The sequence below is a fragment of the Podarcis raffonei genome, chromosome 14, assembly GCF_027172205.1.
Source record: "Podarcis raffonei isolate rPodRaf1 chromosome 14, rPodRaf1.pri, whole genome shotgun sequence".
NCBI classification, from domain to species: domain Eukaryota; kingdom Metazoa; phylum Chordata; class Lepidosauria; order Squamata; family Lacertidae; genus Podarcis; species Podarcis raffonei.
This window is the reverse complement of record NC_070615.1, coordinates 34,694,613-34,712,291: the sequence shown is the minus strand read 5'-3', so window position 1 is coordinate 34,712,291 and position 17,679 is coordinate 34,694,613. Positions and strand designations below refer to the sequence as shown.

At 50.0% G+C, this 17,679-nt stretch overlaps 1 protein-coding gene and 1 non-coding gene across 2 annotated transcripts in view; one reads left to right on the top strand and one right to left on the bottom strand.

Annotated features, from left to right (window-relative positions):
• Positions 1-1,948: 1,948 nt before the first annotated feature.
• LOC128401307 (cytoplasmic phosphatidylinositol transfer protein 1-like) overlaps positions 1,949-17,679 on the bottom strand; it is a 49,103-nt gene continuing 33,372 nt past the window's right edge. Inside the window, exons 4-10 of the mRNA XM_053364151.1 lie at positions 14,129-14,217; positions 13,401-13,408; positions 11,042-11,113; positions 10,062-10,157; positions 9,287-9,442; positions 8,522-8,585; positions 1,949-2,502 (exon numbers count right to left, since the gene is read on the bottom strand). Coding sequence (XP_053220126.1) covers positions 2,249-2,502; positions 8,522-8,585; positions 9,287-9,442; positions 10,062-10,157; positions 11,042-11,113; positions 13,401-13,408; positions 14,129-14,217 — 739 coding nt within the window. The 3' untranslated portion in view covers positions 1,949-2,248. The remainder of the gene's footprint in view (positions 2,503-8,521; positions 8,586-9,286; positions 9,443-10,061; positions 10,158-11,041; positions 11,114-13,400; positions 13,409-14,128; positions 14,218-17,679) is intronic.
• TRNAA-UGC (transfer RNA alanine (anticodon UGC)) lies at positions 10,243-10,316 on the top strand. Its single transcript has one exon. It is a non-coding gene; the product is annotated as a tRNA-Ala (tRNA).

Sequence of the window (17,679 nt, the reverse complement as noted above, 5' to 3'; positions counted from 1 at the left end):
GGCCTGATCCTGCAGGGCTCCATTTATGTGCATGCCCTGGCTGTGGCTGATGGACGCGGAGGGCATTGATGCTTCCCACCTCCCATGAGGGGATTCTGCAGATATTTGCTGCAGTAGTGGGAATGGTCCCTGTTCCAAAGGCACAGAGGAAGAGGTCTGGGGGCCACTGTGTGAGGGAGGCAGAAGGGCTGGAAAGGACTAGGATGCTGGCTCAGCATCACAAAGACCCAGAAGAATCTTACTAATTTAAGACACGTAGGGAAACTGGAAACTGCCTTAGGGGAAGTCAGACCATTGGTCCATCTTGCCCAGTATTGTCCACACTAAGTGGCAGCAGCTCTCCAGGGTTTCAGGAAGACTGTGCTCTCCCTCTGAGTGTTTGTCTCCCATTGATCCGTGCAGCTCAGTATTGTCTATGTTAATCTTTGACAACCTGGTACCCTCCAGATATTTTGGACTGCAACTTTCATCAGCCAGCATTGCCATACCAGTTGCTGGAACCCCAGCTGCTTGATTCTGCTTGCAGATTTCTCACAGGCATCTTTCTGGCCGCTGTGAGAACAGGAAGCTGGACTAGATGGGCCACTCGCCTGGTCCAGCAGGCTCTCCTTATGTTCTTATGGGAACTGTAGTCCAAAACAACTGGAGGACCTTAGGATAGGGAAAGCAGGTCTACACTGACTGGCAGCAGTTCTCTTGGGTCTTAAGATGGGGGTCTTTCCTAGCCCTACCTGGAGATGCTGGTGATTGAGCCTGTGCCCTTCTGCTCTTAATCCTTTATGCCAGTGTAAACAGATTTGATTAATTTTTTTCTCCTTTTGCTAGCCGCAAGGCACTGGGTGAGAGCTCCAAAAGCAGCAGTCCTGGGTACCTAGCAGTCCTGCTCAGTCCCAGCTTCAAAAAACATTACCAGGTATTGCCTATACAGTAATTTCAAGTTGCTCTCTGTAGCCACAGGGACTAGAAGCTTGTTTTATAGCAGCCCCCAGAATGGAGATCCTTAGCATGCACAATGCTGAGCCTTGCTATCAAATTCTGCATGAGGGTGGTGTGGAAAGTATTGGCAGGTTTGCTCTCCAGCCTAGCTGGATATTGGCACATTCTGAATAAATGGGGGGACAAATAACAGGAAATCCTATTCAGAAAAGGCCTGTCTGTGTTACAAAGAACACTGTTAATCAGTGTTAAGGCCCCTCCAGATATCCTTTATATTGTGCATTCACCAATATTTGTGCTCACAATGGTATCAGAGCAGTTATGTGCAATCTTGTTTGCACCTACTAAAGATTCAGGGCAGAAATCCTGCAACTTTTTATATACCACTAATGTTCCAGTATTTTTCAGGGGTGGTGGTGGTTCTTGCTTTGTTGCACTAGAGAACAAGAGCTGCCCATCCAGGTGTCATAAAAGTGGTAACTTTTGGGAAGCATCACAGAACAGCTAAAAAAGTGGAATGAAGTGTGGACACCCCAGGATAAATCCACCATGAACGCACTATGATTGTGTCAATGACACACTGCAGAAAACTTCTGCATAAAACAAGCAAACCCTCAGTCTGGAGGGGTACTTATTCCACTAATGATTCTTAAGACTATAGTTGTCCCAGTACACAGACCTCAATGGCAGGGATTGAACCTGGGACCTTCTGCTTGCAAAGCTATGAGCCTGAGCTATGACCCGTGCTACCACGGAAATCCCCTTGCATGACTGCTGAGCTGGTGGGAGACAAGCAATCCAGGCCTGCCCACTCCGCTGAGTCCCAAAGGAACTTAAGATGGCGCAGTAAATTTCACTCAACATTTCTGCAAGCAAGGAGAAGCTCAGGATGTGTGTGTCTGGACCGGTGTGTGTGTGTGTTATTCTGCAATACAGGACTATCACAAGTGCCCCAGGTCAAACAAGGGAAAAGTCAGAGAATCCCTGCCACGTTTGGATGGACGCCAGCCAGAACAAGTCAGAAAGGTTTACTTTTCAAGAGAGCTGCTGAAATCCGGGGGAGTGGCGGGCCACAAGTCGTAGGCCTTTCCTCAGTCCAGCAGGTGGGTGTTGCCGAGTTCAGGACAAAGAGAAACTCAGAAAGGTCATTAAAAAAAAAAAAAAACCCACACATAAATAATTTCTTTTAAAAAACCAGACGAAAGCAAGGTACATGCCTTCCTGTGGAAATGAAGTGTGTGGGGGGCAAGTCTCTTTGACGAAGGAAGGGGTGGCAAAACAGGAGCTGGGGTAAGCCTTGTGGGGCCAGGCGTCACTCTGCGTTGGCACGCTCCCTCAGGACCGGCAGAGACAGCATCTCTGGGGCAGATTTCTTCCGCGGTCTGTCCTTGGGCACACTGAGGAAGTCCGGCGCGTCGCCGCTGAGGGGAGTGGAAGGGGCGCTCTGGGTGTTGGGGGGCAGGCGCATTCCGCTGAGGGTGAAGGTGGGCTCCGCCATGCCAACAATCTCGTTGGTCGCCTCCTGGGTTTCCTTCTCGTACAGGCGCACCTCGTCCATCGTCATCCCTGTGGGAAGCAAAGGTGGAGGGAGGCTTTGTGAGAAGAGGTTGAGGTTGGTGGGGAAGGGGGGGCACTTGCTGCCTCTCTTTGGGTTAGGCCCAAGCGGCTGCCTCTCCTCCCCCAGGGCACCACTCGCCTCTCTCTGGAGCCTTAATGGGGAGGAGAGCGAGGCAAGGGTCCATTTTAGCTTCCCCTCCATCCCCAGGTGCGGCAGCATGGTATAATGGATAGAGTGTCAGACAATAACTTGGGAGAGCAAGGTTCCAATGAAGATCACTGGGGGACCTAGAGTAGGTCACCTGTCTCTCAGCCTACTACACAGGGTTGTTGTGAGGGGGAGAACGGAGAGCGGGAGAACAATAAAAGACCACCTTAAGTTCTTTGGAATACTAGTGGGATAGAAATCGTAATACTAATCTGCCCTTCACCCTGAGGAGGACTTATAACAATTATTATTATTCATTCATTCAGCCTTTATTGGCATAGTATTATTCTTATTTGTACAATTACTGTATCACCACTGAGTACAGCTCACAACTGTTCACAGGCAGTTCACAGACCAATCCATCAATTCATCCCTTCTGGAAGTAGAGGATTCAGATTCAAATCCAGGCCAGCGGGTTATCCCCTTTCCTTCTCTTTTTGAGAGCAATGGGAAACCTCTGGTCAGATACTCCATTCCACTCGCCATCCCACCCAACACATGTGCTCGAGCTTTCCTGGGCTAGTATTGTTGATGCTCCTTATATGTTTTCTCATCTCTTTCATTCCTCCATTTGCGTGTATACTTCTGAAAACTCTGCCATTCCCCAAGTACAAGGTTCCCTGTCGCTATTGCACTGCGTGCTGCTGTGTTTGCTAGGTAAGGATTGGCACTCTGAATGGAATTCCCCCTTCCATTCAAGTTGGCTGGTGACCTAGCATTCCTGCACATCTATCGGGGAAAGCCATGAAGTCAGTTTAATGCTCATCACAGAAACAATTGGTAGCTGCCTTGGACAGAATCATACCATTGGTCCATCTGGCTTAATACGGCCTACACTGAGTGGCAGCGGCTCTCCAGGATTTCAGACGGAGATGTCTCCCAGCCCTACCTGGAGACGCCGAGGATTGAACCTGAGAGTTCTGCATGTAAAGCAGATGCTCTGCCCCTGAGCTACAGCCCTTTCCCAACACGCTCCAGACACCCTTTGCACTGCTGCTGCTGCTCTCATGCATCTTGGGCACAGAAAAGGCATAGCTGGATCTCCAAAGGACAGGGGAGCCTTAGCAGGAACAGGGCTGGGACCTGCTATGCCGAGATCCAGGAGAAGAAAGGAAAGACCAAAAGGCAAAAACAAAACATATACATACAAAACGGGAGTCCTGGGCAGGGCTGGCCAGGTGGGGCGTTAAGGGTCCTGGGTGCTGAAGTTTTTATTTGTGGCCACGTGCATCTGAGTCTCGAAGGCACGAACCTCTTCCAGGGACATGTCTGTAACACGCAGAGATGCTCTCAAAGCTCAGAAAAGCAAGCCAGGCTCGGCGGAAGGAGGCGCAGGAAACCCGGAGGCCCCGAGGGCCCACAAAGAGCCAACGAGGGGCCGTCACAAGACGCTGGAGCTGCGAGGGCCGCATCTCCGCTCTTTTGAGAGAGACAAGGGGCCGGTCCCAAATGCACCACCAACTGCGATGATTTCTCCTTCTTGCTGCGGGAAGCACATCTGGACCCTTGGCCCTAACCCCACCCAATGGAAAATGGGCTGTGCAGGACGATATTGAGTCCTGCCCTCTAAACAGTGCCTGGCCATCTGCTTGGGGTAAGAAAGGTGCAAAATGTGGCGACTCAGTTCAGGGGGCCTTTCCCAGATGTCTGCCTAGCGACGATCTGTACGCTGAGAAGAGGAACCCTTCTCTCTTGGGAGCAGAACTGTCTCAGCACAGATCATCAGAAAAGAGGGAGCTTGAAGGCGAAAAGGGATGAGAAAGCCCTGAGCAGCAGTGGAGGGCAGAGTTGTTAGTACCATTATGTAGGAGACAGAGAAGGGGAAGAAAAAGCTACCAGGATCCCTAACAGGAAGGGCACAGGAAGTTGCTATACGCAGAGGCCAATGGCCTATTTAGTCCAGTCCTGTCAAGCTGCAGCTTGATCAGCACTCGTCTCTCCATCTTGTTGGCAGCCTCCTTCACTGGCCACAGCTAATTTGGGTCACACTACACAGAGCTTAGGAGGCAGCTCATGGAACACAACTGCCTTCCTCTTGAAAAGCAGCTACAATCTTAAATTGTTCAGAATTATCGATGGGGAGCACAATCCAAAGCCCTGACAAAAAACTCAGCTCGCATTAAATGACTACAGAAACACACCAAGTTTCTAACCCTCCTGCAAAGTGAGGCCCCAAAATGTGCCCCCTTTGGTGGAATCTCAGAAAATAATGAGAGCAAAACAAACGTTTCCTTGGCCAGGGAGGTTTTCCTCCGGTAGTTCGTTGCTCCAATCCCTATGTAATTTAATTAAACTTTGTGAATTGTGCCCTATGTGCTTAAATCCAAATAAATTAAGCAACCACGAATGTTAAAATGTATTTTAAACAATGAAAACAACACCGAGTGTATTTGGTGCTTTGGCTTTGTTATCTATCCTCTGCATAAGTTTCCAAGTTCTAGTGCCGCATTCTGCCAGCAGGTGGTGCTACAAGCAAACAGGCACTCTTCCTGAAACCTTCTGCACAGACACTGGTGGTTTCTTCTCAGCTATTCTGTTTGGTGCACTGCTCTCTCATCTCAGGTGCTTATAAGAACATAAGAAGAAACCTGATCAATCAGGCCGAAGGCCCATTTGGTCCTCCCTCCTTTGCCTCTGCCTCAGCATGCCAGAGCACCGCTCCCGCTCTCTGGGGTTTCAGGCAGGGGTCTCTCCCAGACCTGCCTGGAGAAGCCAGGGACCGATACCGGTACCTTTTGCATAGCACTAAGCCACAGCTCTCTATGCCCCAAAGTTTCCTCTTGTTTGCCTTTAGCTGTTGCATTTGTTTCTGCAAAATGCTAGTTGCTTTGTGCTTCCTTTCAGAAGGACCAGTGGAGTGCAAATAAAATGAGGGTGGCAGATGATGAAATACATGAGAATATAAGAATGCAAGAGCAGCCTGATGGACCATTGGTCCAGCATCCTGTTCTCACAAGGGCCACCCAGATGCCTGTTGAAAACCTGCAAGCAGGACCTGAGCTCAAGAACACTTTCCCCTCCTGCGGTTTCCAGCAATTGGCATTCAGCAGCATTACTGCCTCCGACCGTAGAGGCAGAACGCAGCCATTGTGGCTAGCATCTGTGGATATCCTCCATGCACTTGTCTATCCTCATCCCATCTCACTACAAAGGTGGCCAGCATTAATAGGCAAAGTAACCTAGCCAGCACCTGCAAAGAGCCAACAACTCACAGCAAAAGGGACAAGCCTCATACAATGCCTTGTTGACCCCTGTAGCTGCCATGGGCTTCTCCCAAGACATCGCACCCTCCCAGCTCCTTTTGCAGTGACCCTCATTTTCCCTTCTTCACTTTGCTTCTCTGCTACCACCAGGGGGCGGCACAGGCAAGCACACAGCTGGACCGATGGAGTGGCCCCAGGGTGTGTGGGGAGGTGTAGGGAGGGACTGCATGGCCCATAGGTCCTCAGTTGTGGATCTAAAATGGGGAGTCAGGTTCTGTGTGCCCTCTCCTAGCAGGGAACCCAGCCACGCAAACAAGCCCGCCCTTTCCAGGCTGCAATGCGTCCCAGGATGTTGCCTGACCCTTATAAAAAATACACTCCTTGGCTGGAGTTGTAAGAGGGTTGATTGCCTTTGCATCACTGCCCTCCCAGAGTCTCAGATGCCAGCCTGACATGAACTGCACTTAATTCGTTTTCTGGGGACCTTATTCTCAGTTACTCCAGAAGGCAGGATGATGTAGGAACACAGGGTCAGACCATCACTCCATCTAGCCCAATATCCCCTACACTGACTGGCAGAGGCTCAGACAGGTGTTTCTCCCAGCTCTGCCTGGAGATGCCAGGGGTCTTTTCTGCATGAAAAGCAGATGCTCCACTGCCAAGCTACAGCTCCTTTCCCTAACCTAGAATTAGAACCAATGGGTGGAAACGAGCAGGGGATCATGGCACATTCTGGCTGCAGAGTAGAATAAGCTTCCACCTGGTCAGATATGTTCGATAGTGGAATGCCAGCTTGCCTCGGGAGCTGGCAGGATGCATTTAAAGAGAGGCGAGGTAGCAAGCAATGTCACAGATCCTGCAGTGAGCAAGGGTGGGCTGGATGGCTTCTCGAGGTTCCTTGTGTTGACTGTGATATTATAATTACGCAGGAAAGGCCTAGGAGATCAGCCCTACTCTCTGGAAATGAAATATTCCTGTGTTCCCTTGTGGTGTGTGGTTGCAGTAGAGAAGTGGTTCTGAATCCACTGGCTCGCTCTGTGTGTGTGTTTTCAGGGTTGGTGTCAGCTCCCAATAACACCAGGCAGCTGAGAGCCCCCTTGGCACTGCTGCAGGCTTAAGACCTCCTCCCTTGGGGGGGGGGTCTTAGGAATCAACAAGCTGCCATTTTAAATTTCCCACGATGCCCCAGAGCAACACTAAATCAGGCTCCTCTGGGCATTATGGGAAATTTGAAGTGGCCGCCAGCACTGGTCTGAGAGCTGCTGCTGCTGCTATGTAAGCCCACTGTAGGGGGCAAGGAGGAGAGCCCCTCACCCCCCACCAGGCTGGAGTTGATCCTGTGCATGCACACTCAAGAGACCTTAGACCCAGGCAGCATTGATACAAGACAGCACAACCTCGGTCAACACTGGAGCAAAACTCAAAGGAAGAGGAGGCTCAGGAAAACGTTGGAGAGGGGAAATGAAGAGGACAGGGGTTGAGGGGAAAAGTTAGCAGGGTTAGAAAAGGAAGGTAAGAAAAAAGTGGGGTCAGGTAGTAATGTTCTGCCTTCCACTTACCTGCGGGAGTCTAAACATCTTTTTCGCTTACAGTTCCTCAGAAGGGGATTTGTGAGGTAAGAAGGACGCTGTGTCTCAGATAATTTAGAGGGGTGAGAAATTTTGTGGCAGCTCCTAGCCAGAGGTGGCTTAGAGGCACTACGGGGCTCTTTAATACAAGGGGTTTTTGTATGAGTTCTACAGAGACTAAGGAGGAGCAAGATGACAGCCAGGGCCACACCTTCTATGGGCTGTAAGTAGGAAGGCAGGCAGGTGGGGGCTGGCTGAGGGCAGAGTGAGATGGGTGGGGCAGTGGTCACTCTGATGGACCAGCCTCCACAGCTTTGGGTGATCACAACTCCACTCCTTTGCCAAGAAACCTAGAACTGCACACAACTGGACACGTTAGGTCAGAATCGATTTGCTACGTAACGTTCCCCAAAGCGGATCCCAAAATTTTGCGAACACTGATCACCGCTGTCCCTCCTCTCAGCTGTAGACCTCTTTGTTTCAATACGAATTTAATTAACTGTGTATTGCTCTTTTGTGCACTTTGTGGATATCTTCAAAACCAAGAAGAGGGCTAGAAACAGGTTTAGTAAATACAGATAAATAAAATAAGTGGGGCTTGAGATTTATGGGAGACACCAGTGACAGCTTTTAGCTCCAGGAGGAACAAAGCAAACGTTTTCCAAAAACAACATTTCCATTTGTGTGCAGTTGTAGGATCGCATCAGAGGGGCCCACACTCAAGAATGCAGGTCACAGATTAGTTACCGTTTAACCATCTTGTTGCACTTACAATCAGGGGATTTAAAAGTACAGTGAAGGGCAGGAGGCTCTCCCCATTAATTCAGTGCATGCTTAAAGTTTAAAAAAACGAGGGCCCTACTCTGTGTTGCTGATTAGGAGGAAACAGGAGGTCTATACTGATGAATGCAAAATGCAATGATGTAAAGAGCAGGGCAGCCTAGGGAAAGGGGACCCTGAAGCTTGATTCTCCCACGGCTCAAAGAGTTTTCACACACTCTCTTCCCACCCACTCTGCAACCAGCAACACAGCAAAAAGGCTCACTTACCACACCACTCGTCCACCCAGGCAAAAGCTTGCCTGTGGCCGATCAGCAAGATGTCCCGGATGGCCTGCAACCCAAAACTAGGTTAACAACTCCTCAGGTATCTTCTATCTTTTGGGGGGCAATGATCACAGCAAGCCCCATGGGGAGGGTCACCCCCTCCCACTGTAACCACTGAAGGCTGTTATGCTAACAGAGCAGTTGAGAGCCCTGCCAGCAGGAGGCAGCAATGCACAGACTGATCTCCTATGCTCCAGAGAAGCCTCCCCTGTTTTGGATTGCACCCCCATAAGCCCCAGCAAGCACAGTCCAGTCAGTGACTGCCTAAGCCTGCTATAAAGCCAGTTGCTCCACGACCTTGCTGAGACAACATGGATGGTTGGCTCAGCTGCAGAAGCACTCTCTGTGATCCTGAACACACCCTGATCTTCCTCCAAGGTGCTGACTTTTGCCTTCCCCAGGAACCCAGGAACTTTTGAACTCCCCTGGCTTAAGCCACCAGCCCTCCTTGGAGGCAGACATTCCTGAGGATCACAACGGCAATCCATTTTGTTTCAGGGTTGATGGGCTTTGTAGTCTAGCAGCATCTAGGCGGGCATAGGTTCCCCACCCCTGACACAGAATATTGCTTTGAGGCAGGGGGATAATCTGTCTGATGAGAATCAAGGACTTCTCAAAACTCAGGAAGGGTACCTCCCACACTCCCTGCAAAAGCAGGGCCCATTCCATCCCTCCAGGTCCCCAAATGTCTCCAGGCTGAGCTCTCACCTTGTGAGCAAACTGCTCCACCCGTGTCTGCAGCCCCCACACCTCAAACTTGACCGTCACCAGCTTGTAGGAGCACATGATGGGTTTGGTGTGCTCTCGCCAGCCCTCCCGCAGTGGGCCACGGCCAGTCTTGGTCGAGCTGAAGTACCGGAGATCCTACCAACATGGAGAAGACAAGTATAAGGAGCCAGTGGACCACCATTTGAATAATTTTAGAGGAAGACTGGACAAATTCATGGAGGAGAAGGCTACCGATGGCTAGCAGCCATGATGGTTGCAATCTGCCTCCATGGTTGGAGGCAGCAGTTGCTGGAAACCACAGTAGGAGAGAGCGCTCTTGCGCTTGGGTCCTGCTTGAGGGCTTCCCTCCAGGCATCTGGCTGGCCACTGAGAAAACAGGATGGTGGGCTAGATGGGCTGCTGGCCTGATCCATTCATTTTGATGGGTCCATCAGACCAACACTGGGTACAGCCCAGGATTCCTGGACTAGACAGGCCTTTGGTCTGATTCAGCAGGGCTCTTGTTAAATGGAGCCTCCACACTCAGAGGCAGTGTACCTTGGAATGCCAGTAGGTGAGGGACAAACGCAGGCAGAAGGCTTCCTGCCCTGCCTGTGGGCTTCCCAGGGACATCTGATAGGCCACTGAAGACGATGGACAAGATGGGCCTTTGGTCTGATGCAGCAGGGCTTTCCTCACAGTCACAGCAGGACTCAGGCAAGGGAAAGGCCACACACAAACCTGGGTAGACGGGTGCCTCCCTGCCTCACGTTACCTCTAGGCTCCGGTAGTAGCGCTCTGGGATTTCATCAAAGGCGATGTCCAGGAATGTCACATCGTGGTCTCCCAATATGTTTTCCTTGTGGAAGATCTGGGAGGGTAAGAGGTAGAGAAAGAGATGGGGCTGTCAGGCCAGCAGCTTGGATGTAGGGCAGGGCATGGCGCACAACAACTGGGGAAGGCTGTAGCTCAGTGGTAGAGCATCTGCTTTGCATGCTGAAGGTCCTGGGTTCAATCCCCAGCATCTCTAGGGCATGCCTGGCACCTGAAATCCTGGAGAGCCTCTGCCAGCCGGTGTAGACAATACTGAGCTAGGTGGACCAAGGGTCTGACCTGGTACAAAGGCAGCTTTCCTGCCTTCTTAATTTGTGTCCCTCAAGATGATGTTGGACTGCAGCTCTTGTCATTCCTGGCTCCTAAAGAACTGGGAGCTGTAGTTTGTTAAGGGTGCAGAGAGCTGTTGGGAAACCCCCATTCCCTCCAAACTACAGTCCCTAGGAAGAGGGACTAATTGTTAAACCCCTCTATTAATTGTGGCTCTGAATGTGGGTCTCCTCTCAGCACTCTTAACAAACTACTATGTCAATGATTTTTTTTGGGGGGGGAGCTAGATTGTAGATTGTAAGCTCCTCAGGGCAGGGTCCTGTCCTCTGCAAAATGCCATGCAGCAGAAAGCCCCTTGCCAACCTGTCTCCAACTAGAGGACATCAGCCTTAAGTTTCAAAGAGCCACAGCCAATCAGAGTAGGACCTGCTGGCTAGATGGGGGAATGGACCACCCATTCCATACAAAGGAGAGGCATGTTTCCCCCTTAACTGAAGCTCCAGATTGGCCACACTGCAAAACAAGGAACCCAAGGCACCAAAGGACACCCTCCCCACCTCCCATTGCATCCTATTGCCTCTTGGAGGTTGTCGGTTAGGGATGGAAGACAGTTCTGTGCCAGACTGAGAACTTTTCCCAATAAACACTTACATTTGTGCTGTCTCCGCAGTTGTCCTCGTACTTGGTCTCTATGTAGATAGAGAACTTTGGCAGGAAAGAGCACTGTAAAAGAAGTGAGGAGGAGAATCTGAGAAAGTGAACCAGGGATGGCAAACCTGAGGTCCTCCAGATGTTAGCCTTGCTGGCTGGGGAGGGGGAGGACAGATGCAGCTGGCAAAGAGGAAGGCAGGCAACTACCCACTGCTAGCTGCTGCTCCTTCTCGCCTGCCTGGTCATGGACAACTCGACACCCAAGGGCATACTATGGACTCACCTGCACAGCTGCAATTATAATGTTATGAGTGCATGATAAAAAATGTGACACCAATGGCACTGGAGAGCTCAATGGCAAATTGCACATATATTTTATAGCGTGTCCTCCCGCAATAGCATTTTCATGGTGTTGTTTATATCTGTGTAGATCCAGCCTGCGTGCCAGGGATGAAGGAGAGAGAAGTGAAGACTGCAGCACTTGCTGAAAGGCACCAGCTCGTAAAATCAGGAATGTGTGTCTAACAGTGTGATCCTATACACAGTCACCTGGGAGCCAGTCCTACTGGACTCAACAGGGCTTAACACTGAGCAGAAAGGATTGAATGGGTGCAATGCTGCAAAAATGGCCAATAATTTAAAGGGCCAGGGTGGGAGGAATAAAGGAAAATGGAGGAATGGGAGGGTTCTGCCCAGACTGATCAGGTTATGCTTCTTTAAAATGTACAAGTCTGGTAGCAAAGCCTAGATTATCTCTTTGTTTTATCTATTGATTATCACATTTATACCCCACCTTTCTTCCAAGCAGCTCAAGGTGGCATGCACGCCTCTCCCACTCTCCATTTCATCCTCAAAACAACCTTGCGATGTAGGTCAGGTCACAAGAGATTGTAACTGGCCCAAAGGCACCCAGTGGCCTCATGGCTGAGTGAGAATTTGGCCCTAGTCCAACACTCCAGTCACTACACCACAGTGGCGCTATCATGCATTATAATTTTGGGGGGAGGGAAATCCAGCTGCCATCAACCGCTGATAGCAAGGCCAACGGCTAAGGGATAATAATAATAATAATAATAATAATAATAATAATAATAATAATAATTTTTTATACCCTGCCCATCTGGCTGGGTTTTCCCAGCCACTCTGTGCAGCTTCCAACAAAATATTAAAAACAATACAGCATCAAACATTAAAAACTTCCCTAAACAGGGCTGCCTTCATATGTCTTTTAAAAGTAAAATAGTTGCTTATTGCCTTGACATCTGCTGGGAGGGCGTTCCACAGGGCAGGCGTCACTACAGAGAAGGCTCTCTGCCTGGTTCCCTGTAACCTCACTTCTTGCAGCGAGGGAACTGCCAGAAGGACCTCGGCACTGGACCTCAGTGTCTGAACGATGGGGATGGAGACACTCCTTCAGGTGTACAGGACTGATGCCGTTTAGGGCTTTAAAGGTCATCACCAACACTTTGAATTGTGCTTGGAAACATATTGGGAGCCAATGAAGATCTTTCAGGACTGGTGTTATGTGGTCTCGGCGGCCACTCCCAATCACCAGTCTAACTGCCGAATTCTGGATTAATTGCAGTTTCCGAGTCACCTTCAAAGGTAGCCCCACATAGAGCGCATTGCAGTAGTCCAAGCGGGAGATAACTACAGCATGCACCACTCTGGTGAGACAGTCCGTGGGCAGGTAGGGTCTTAGCCTGCATACCAGGTGGAGCTGGTAGACAGCTGCCCTGGACACCAAATTAACCTGTGCCTCCATGGACAGCTGTGAGTCCAAAATGACTCCCAGGCTGCACACCTCGTCCTTCAGGGGCAAAGTTACCCCATTCAGGACCAGGGAGTCCCTCACACCTGCTCACCCCCTGTCCCCCAAGAACAGTACTTCTGTCTTGTCAGGATTCAACCTCAATCTGTTAGCCACCATCCATCCTCCAACCGCCTCCAGACACTCACACAGGACCTTCACCGCCTTCACTGGTTCTGATTTAAAAGAGAGGTGGAGCTGAATGGAGCTGTAGTCCAGCTACATCAGGAAGGCCCAAGGTTGGAGCAGGCTGGCCTAATCTACCTCGCAGGGTTCTTGCGAGGAAACAGGGGTGTTGGGGAGGCCATGTCAGCCACTATCAGCTTCTTGAAAGGGGAGGATAAACCGGGGGGATTTCACAGGCTGACTGCGACATCCCCAAACCGGTCCTTCCCTTCCTCCCTGCCGCATATTCACTTGTTCCCATGTGCAGCCTCCTGCCTGGAGGAGTTGGTGCTGCCTCAGGGCCACTCTGGAAGTCCAGGCTACAAGCCGTTCCTTTGGAGAAGCAGCAAAGTGCCTAACATGCAAGCACATCTTGGCACTTACCGTGTACTCTGAGCCGATGGCGAGGCGATTCCAGGAATCCACAGGACAGCAGAGGAAAGAAACAGAGAAAACCAGCGATGAGATGGGGAGGGACAGTCGCCGCGGGAGCCATAACTGAATTTCCCTTGACAACTTAAGCCACCCAGTTCCAGCACAACAGCCCAGGCAGAAAGGAGAAGCATTGGCTGAGGTTCCCTGCACTCAGCCCCATTCCTATCAGGAAAGCTGCAAATGGAAATTCAGGGAAGCCTTTTGCCCAACCTGATGGGTGGCTCAGGAGTTGTATCCAACTAAAGTTCAAAAGATTCATATACCGCTCGACTGTAGGAAACCTCAAAGCAGTTTACAAAGAGAATAAAACACTGAGATCATTCTTAAGAACAAAACATAGGAAAAACCCAACAAACCATAAACACATCAGCATTCTAAATATCTGGGTAAGCTTGTCTAAACATTTTCAGCAGGTGCCAAAGGCAGTACGGTGAAGACGTCTGCCTGACATCAATCTTTTAGTGTGGCGGCTCCTACACTTTGGAATTCCCTATTTTTTTATATCTGTGTAGATCCATTCTATGTGCCAGGGACAGAGGAGAGAAAAGTGAAGATTGCAGCTACCTCACCCAACACTATTCCATTCTGGGGTTCTCAATAGGTCTCTAGTTGGGCCCTGCAGAAAGAGGTTGTTGGGTGAGATGGAGATTTGTCTGATTCAGAAGAGCTCTCCTTACCTGTGATTGTGTACGGGTAATAGTTCCAGGCCTTCTCTGTGATGTAGAATATTCGTGGCGTCACAGCGCGAGCCCAGCTAGGCAGCTTGCTAATGGTGGGACAGCACAGCATAAAGGGGAAAGCAGAGAAAATCTTAAAATGGGCATGTCTAAGCCCAAGTAGGCAAATCTTTAAAACCCAAAAGGGATGTCTAAGTGCTGTAGCTCAGGGGGCAGAGGATCTGCCTTGCATTCATAAAGTCCCAGGTTCAATCCCCAGCATCTCCAGTTAGGGCTGGGGAAAGACCTCTGTTCAAAACCCCAGAAAGCACAGAAGATAAACTGAGGCAGAGAAACTGTAAGGCACCAGAGACTTTGCATTGCAGACTCTGACAGTTAAGGCCCAGGCCACTTATTCTAAACAGTGTTTTTGCCTGGCTGGAATGAGTCCTTGAACTCTGATATTGCCTCTTGCTTAGCTGGAAAGGGGCAGAGAGAGGTGTGTGCATGTGTATAGAAACTACCGTACAAAGGTAATGTTTACATCCATTGCTCTGCACATTTTTGCCTCAGGCAAAATGGCATGTGGCCCTTGGAAGGTTCCCAAGAAGGAAATACGGCCCTTGGACTGAAAAATGCCCTCCCCACCCAACAGCCAAATGCTTCCATGTGGCTGGGAGGAATGGCTGAGCACAGACACAAGTTTGTAGCACCTGGGGCAGGGAAGGGAGAATGAAGACAGGAGTGTTTCTTTGTCACTGTGTCAAGAAGGGCTCAGCAGGGGAGACGCTGGCTCTCGCGTCGCTTTAGACCACCAGCTGAAACCTCACCGGCTTTCCTGCAAACGGATCAAGCGATGCAGCACCCAAATTGTGGGGTGGAAAAAGGCAAGGGCCCCTCCGTCCCAACCGCTTTGATTAGATTCTGCGCTCTATAAATAGCATCCCCCGAGAGGAGAATCGTGAGAATGCAGTCTAAAAATACCGCCCCCTCTTGCACGTATGGCTCCCGCAGCAGCTAGCGGTGCAGTGATACAAGTCCACACAGCCAAAGCTGTCTCCGAAACACACGTTCTGAGCCAATGGACAGTTGGGCAAAAGGGGACAGGTCTCGGCAGCCTAGGAGGGAAGCTTGCAGCGAGGGAGGTGGATGTGAGTGTGAGTGTGTGGAAGCAAGGGGAAGAAAAGAAAGGGAGGAGCCGGGAAGCAGAGAGGGGCTGCCTGCCTGATCCATTATGCCGGGAGCATTTGGAAGCAAGGGGATTTAGCCTTGCTGAAGCTTATAAGCATTGCCTATTTTCAGCTGGGTGGGTGGAATGACAAGTGAAACTATCTGTAAGGCCAAGTACATGGGCAAGCCAAGATGTTTTGCCATCCTGAGCATGTCAGAGAGCCGGGACAAAGCCTCTGCTTGGAAAGATGCCTGTAGCAGCTGTTGGTAAGGGTTAGGCAATGTAGCGCTGGACTATAACTCCCACCAGCCCCAGTGTTTGGGGTGATGGCTACTGTAGTCTAGCAACATCATCGGCAGAGTGTCTGTGTTGTATGCAAAAGGGTCCCAGGTTCAATCCCTGGCATCTCCAAGCAGAGCTAGGAAAGACTCCTGCTTAGAAACCCTGCAGAGCTGCTGCCAGTCAGTGTAGGCAATGCTGAGCTAGATGGACCAATGGCGTGGCTTGGTATAAGGCAGCTTCTTGTGTTCTTACCCCATGCTAACACCACCTGTGCAAACTGCACACACACAAATGCACAGACACACACACTCCCAGTCACATTCAGCATAACTACCAGCTCCACAAGGCCTAGATTTGTTTAGCAGCAGTAGCAGAAAGGAATAAGGAAATTTTAGCAAAGAACAGTAACTTCCTCATTCCACTCTGCTCTGGTGCTTCTAAGCCAGACATCACTGGAAGTCAGCCAAAGGAGCCAGCGCTCCACTAACTGGCTCATCAATGGGCTGAGAGATAGGGCTGGAAGGCAGCTCTCTGCAGGTGGCTACAGCAGCTGCCACAACTGATGGCTGCTACTGTCACAGAGAGGCTTCTCTCCATGTGCAAGCTTTATGTAGAGCTCACATATGAACCAGGGTCACAGCGACAGGAAGCAACTACCACCACCAAGTCAGCTGGACTCTCCCACCAAGATTTACAGAGAAAGAGGATTATTTCAAGGAAAGGCTGTAGCTTAGTGACAGTGCATGTTTTGCATACAGAAGGTCCCAGCAACTGGCATTCAGAGGCTTACTGCCTCTGTCAGTGGAGGCAGAACACAGATGTTGTGGAATACTAGAGATGTGCATGTTGGGGCTGATGGGAGTTGGAGTTGAAAAATTCTGGAGGACACTAGATTGAGCAAAGTGTGAGCTTGGGTTCCTCTAGGCCAGTGGTCTTCAACCATAGGTCCCCAGAAGTTGGTGGACTACAACTCGCATGGTCCCTATTAGCTAAGTTGGCTGGGAAGGATGGGAGTTGTAATCAAGAACATCTGGGGATATTTCAAAAACCTCATATGGAGGAGCAGTTTGAGAACCAAAAGTTGGAGCATGGCCTTGTGGTTAAAGTTTACAAGGATTTTTATTTCTTAGTGGCAGGAGTTCATCAGATTTCCTGCTCAACTGGTTCTCTGTGTTCTAATGGCTTTTCTTTGTCTCACCAAATGCCAAGATTTAACTCTTATTGTCTCTTGGTGAAACTTTCCTCTGCTCTGTCCAGTTCTCTGAAATTAATGTCTACAAAATAGAGAGGCAGAGCAGCCTTTCCCCAACATGGTACCTTCAACCTGCCAAAGAAAGACAACTAGACAATGTTCCAATCTCTTGGGGGGGGGGGAGCAAGCAATGCATAGGTGCAGGATCATACACACCCACCCACCCACCCTCGATTCTGCCTTGTGTATGCATTGCAGGAAACCCTGACCAGCACCCAGTTTTTGCAAAGTGCAAATGTTTCAGGACAGTGTTGACCTTTTAAATAGAAAGACACACTTCTCACCCTTCCAGTGTGTATAACAGGGATGGGGAAGCTTTCTCAGCCAGAGGGCCACACCCCCTAATCGGGAATCTTCTGGGGGGCATGTGCCAGGGGTGGGGCCAGAGGCAAAACTAGGTGGAACAATTTATGTGATTCTTTGTATAGTTGGCTACATTCTAGCTGCACAAAGCCCAAGTTTTCTATACCTCCAGGAAGCTAGAGGTGTTATCACAGTTTAACGACATATTTCAGGTAGAAAAAAAACACTCAAGAAGGGCAGCCAGTGAAGGGTGTGGCTTGGGAAGTGTCCCAAGGGCCAGACAGAGAGGTCTGAAGGGCCACGTTCAACCCCCAGAGCCAAGATTCCATCTAGGTATGCATAAATTTTTGCCATTTAACAAAGACGGGGAAGAGAGGTCAACCGTCACTGAGAAGGCCCTTCCTCTTGTCCCTGTCAGCCGAGCCACCTCGATACGATACGATACGCTATCTTTATTGTCATTGTCCCATACAGAACAATGAAATTGAAAAATCTACAAAAGACATTCAAACCCCCCTAAAAACTCTGAAACCCCATTTTAAAATATAATATACCGTATTTTTG